The sequence below is a fragment of the Lipotes vexillifer genome, unplaced genomic scaffold, assembly GCF_000442215.2.
Source record: "Lipotes vexillifer unplaced genomic scaffold, Lipotes_vexillifer_v1.1 scaffold1261, whole genome shotgun sequence".
NCBI lineage: Eukaryota > Metazoa > Chordata > Mammalia > Artiodactyla > Lipotidae > Lipotes > Lipotes vexillifer.
The window spans coordinates 1324443-1327724 of record NW_006796548.1 but is presented as its reverse complement, the minus strand read 5'-3'; the positions used below and the strand labels follow the sequence as shown (position 1 = coordinate 1327724).

The following is a 3282-nucleotide window of genomic DNA, read 5'->3' as shown; positions in this document are numbered from 1 at the left end:
TCCTGCTGAGCGGGCTTAGCCCAGAGAGTTTGAGGCACTTACTAGTGGCTGCACAGTGAATTGCAGACATTGCTGGGCCCCCTATCATCTCACCTGCCTCCCGCGGGTCCAGCCCATGCCTGGTAAAGTGAGGGAACTGAAGGAGGGAGCCCAGCTGAGTGGAACCCAGAAGATCCAGAGGGCAGCTGGTGGGCTTAACAGTGAGGTGGGCCCGCCTCTTGGGGCTGGGGGTGGTTAGGGGGACCTGTAGGAGGGAGAACCCAAGCAGGTAAAGAGGAGCAGGAAAGGCCTTCCTGAGAAGGTGCTGTGTAGGCGGCATCAAGCGCAGGCTCTGTGTGGGTGTCCATATCCAGGGCGATGAGGAAAGAGCCTGGCCCAGGGTGGAGTTGAGAAACTGATGGGGCAGGGGCCAGGTCACTGAGAGCCTTCGATAGTTAAAAATACTCCTAGGGATTTTGAATTCTACTCCATAAAGTATCCTGGTTTATTTTAAAGTAACAATTTTGTTTTTAGTTCCTTGCCAGTTGAGTTACTGAGTTTCTTCCAAAATCTTTTCCACTCCAGGGAAACATGTCATATATATCCTGTGACATGGCTCTGTGGCCCTGGGATACACAGGTCCCTGCTTGAGAAATGCAGCTGTAGGCAGTGGGGAGTCATGGAAGGTTGTAGGCAGGGAGTGACTGTGTTTTAGAAACGTCAGCTCAGGGCTGGACCATGAAGAGGCAGTGTCCCCATGCAGGTGGAGGTAATGAAACCAAAGCTAAGCAGGGGGTGTGGGTTTGGGGGGCTAGAGTCGGTGTTGGTGGAATCTCTGCTGGAGGGTGGCCCTGACCCCCTGCCCACTGTCCTCCAGTAGGGGGTCAGAGCTGACTTGAGCCTCCTCCACAGGTCATCACCTCAGGCATTGCAGTCATCGTGTTATCACGCTACCTCCCCAGCATCCCTCTGGTATGTGGTACCTCCTGGGATGGGGCTGTGTGGATAGGGGCAGCAGCCACCCTCAAGGGCCTGGCCTGCTTGGAGGGGGTGAGGCTGACCCCATGGGGGCCAGAGCTGCCCATGGGGCCGAGCCTGATGTCCACTGACCAGTGGCCTCCTCCATCCAGCGCTGGACGGTGTTTAGCTCGAGTGTGGCCTGTGCCCTTCTCTCTCTGACCTGTGCTCTCGGCCTCTTGGCCTCGATTGCTGTGACCTTTGCCACCCAGGGCCAGGCACTGCTGGCTGCCTGTACTTTTGGGGACCCCGAACTACTGGCACTGGCGCCCGACTGTCCCTTCGACCCCACTCGCATTTACGTAAGTGCTTAGGCCTGGGATGGGGTGGGAGGGCAGCGAGGTGCTCATCAGAGGTGGGAAGGGTTCTTGGAGTCCTGCCCTCCACTCCCCAACCCCAGGCAGCCATCACTGCCCCCCTGTCCCCCTACAGAGCTCCAGCCTGTGTCTCTGGGGCATCTCGTTACTGTTCTGCATGGCAGAGAGTGTGTTTGCTGTCCGCAGTGCCCAGATCACCCACCAGTTGCTGGAACTGAGGCCCTGGTTGGGGAAAAGCAGCCATCACATGGTAAGGCCTGCCATCCCCCCAAGCCCTGACTCTTCATACTTCCTGGGAGCCCCTGCTGGGGAGCTCAGTCTGATCTGTCCCCACCCCTCTGTAAAGGGCCCCCACCTTGAAAACTGGGGCAACAGTTTTCTCCCCAGGACCAAAAGGAGAGACTTGGAGGCTCAGAGAACTCAGATCTCCCAGCTAAGTCATACAGCTGACACTTGGCTCTCCCAAGGCCCAGGATGAGTCTTGGGGAGGGGGAGAGGTATCTGGGCTGGAATTGGGGGCACTCCAAGGGTATGGCCTGACTCTTGCATAGTGGAGAGTAATGATGTCCCTTCACCCAGAGATCCTCCCAGCCCCCCACTCCTCCCACTTTCTAGATGTCTTGGAGGAGGAGACCCAGACCCAGTGGGCCTGGCAGCCTCTGACATCTCCACAGATGCGGGAGAGCCCAGAGCCTGTGGAGGACCATGACCTGCTGAGCTGCACTAGCTCTGGGCTGATGACCCTTTGACAGCTGTTGCCTCACCCAAGCCCCGTGGCCACTGGGGCCCTCCAGCCAACTCTGCACTGTGATCAGGCCAGGATTCCTGGAGCCAGCCAAGAGGGCTCAGTGCCACTCCAGGCCCCCGGTGGGTCTTTCACCGCTCTCCCCCAGCCACCCAGCCCACTGCACTGAAACGAGACTTTATTCTGAAGACGTTAAAAAGAACAGAGATGCTCCACGTGGATGCATGCAGCGGGGGAGGGGACTCGGCCGGGGGGCCTGTGCTGCTCTCCCACACAGGACACTGTGGGTGGCGCTCTAGGTGTGTCTGCCCATCTGTCTGTGGGCCTGTGTATCTGAGAGAGACAAGACACACAGAGGGGTCCGTGGGTCTGTGTTCATCAAAATGCTGAAACGCAGGCGGGGGTTCATGGGACTCACAGCTGGGGGGGCTGGAAGCAGGAGGTTTTCCTTTTGCATCATGGCCTCCGGGCCAACAAGGGCAGGGGCAGGCAAGGTTGAGGCCCTCCTGCAGGGAAGGATGGCTCAAGGAAGGTTTCTCCTCAAGCCCCCAAACCTCTGGAATCCTTCTCTCCTCTCCAAATAAAAAGACAGGCATGATTCCCAACTCCACCAAGGCTGAGATCTACAAGGGTTGGGATGGAGGCAGGGAAGCTTGCCCCGTGGTTGGCGGAGGGAAGTCTGGCCTCGTGGCTGGGTGTGTGCGGGGGTGGGGGAGGGGGAATGGCTGACTTTCTGATAGCTAGGTAAGGGAGGGCTGACTGAGAGGCAGACCAAGCCAGCGCCTGTGTCTTTATCATTGCCGAAGGGAGATATTGCCTCCTGGATGGAGGGTGCTAACCACTTGCTGGCTTGGAACTTGGGGCGGGCTGCAGGGTTCCTTTCTTCATAGGCCCCTCAGAGTACAGACCCTGGGGGTGGCAATCTGACCCCCAGCCTGGACAGACACAAGGGCGAGGAAGCTGAGAGCCGGGAGAGGGCCAGTGAAGGCAGGGAGGGGAAACCTGGCTCCTCGCTCAGAACTGGGAGGCGCTGCTGGGGTCGCACTGCAGCAGACGCACGATGGACGGGTCGCTTTTGGCCCCGCGGATGAACTCCTCCAAGGACAGCTTGCCTGCGGGGTGAGGGGAACAGTGACGGAGGAGAAGGCAGCAGCAAAGCAAGGGGGTGCAGAACCGAGCCGCTGGAGAGGAAGGGGGAGTGGCTCCTGCCCCGCCCCCCCCCCC

At 59.1% G+C, this 3282-nt stretch overlaps 2 protein-coding genes across 4 annotated transcripts in view; one reads left to right on the top strand and one right to left on the bottom strand.

Moving 5' to 3' along the window:
• Window positions 1-2652, top strand: part of TMEM54 (transmembrane protein 54) — a 6743-nt gene extending 4091 nt beyond the window's left edge. The window contains exons 3-6 of one of the 3 annotated variants that reach the window (XM_007468694.1): window positions 892-951; window positions 1110-1298; window positions 1429-1563; window positions 1988-2652. In XM_007468694.1, coding sequence (XP_007468756.1) covers window positions 892-951; window positions 1110-1298; window positions 1429-1563; window positions 1988-2062 — 459 coding nt within the window. In that variant the 3' untranslated portion in view covers window positions 2063-2652. The remainder of the gene's footprint in view (window positions 1-891; window positions 952-1109; window positions 1299-1428; window positions 1564-1987) is intronic. The other 2 variants (XM_007468696.1, XM_007468695.1) reach the window with 2 other exon arrangements.
• Window positions 2653-2801: 149 nt separating this feature from the next.
• The window catches only part of HPCA (hippocalcin), a 7812-nt gene continuing 7331 nt past the window's right edge, over window positions 2802-3282 (bottom strand). The window contains exon 4 of the mRNA XM_007468693.1: window positions 2802-3170. Coding sequence (XP_007468755.1) covers window positions 3073-3170 — 98 coding nt within the window. The 3' untranslated portion in view covers window positions 2802-3072. The remainder of the gene's footprint in view (window positions 3171-3282) is intronic.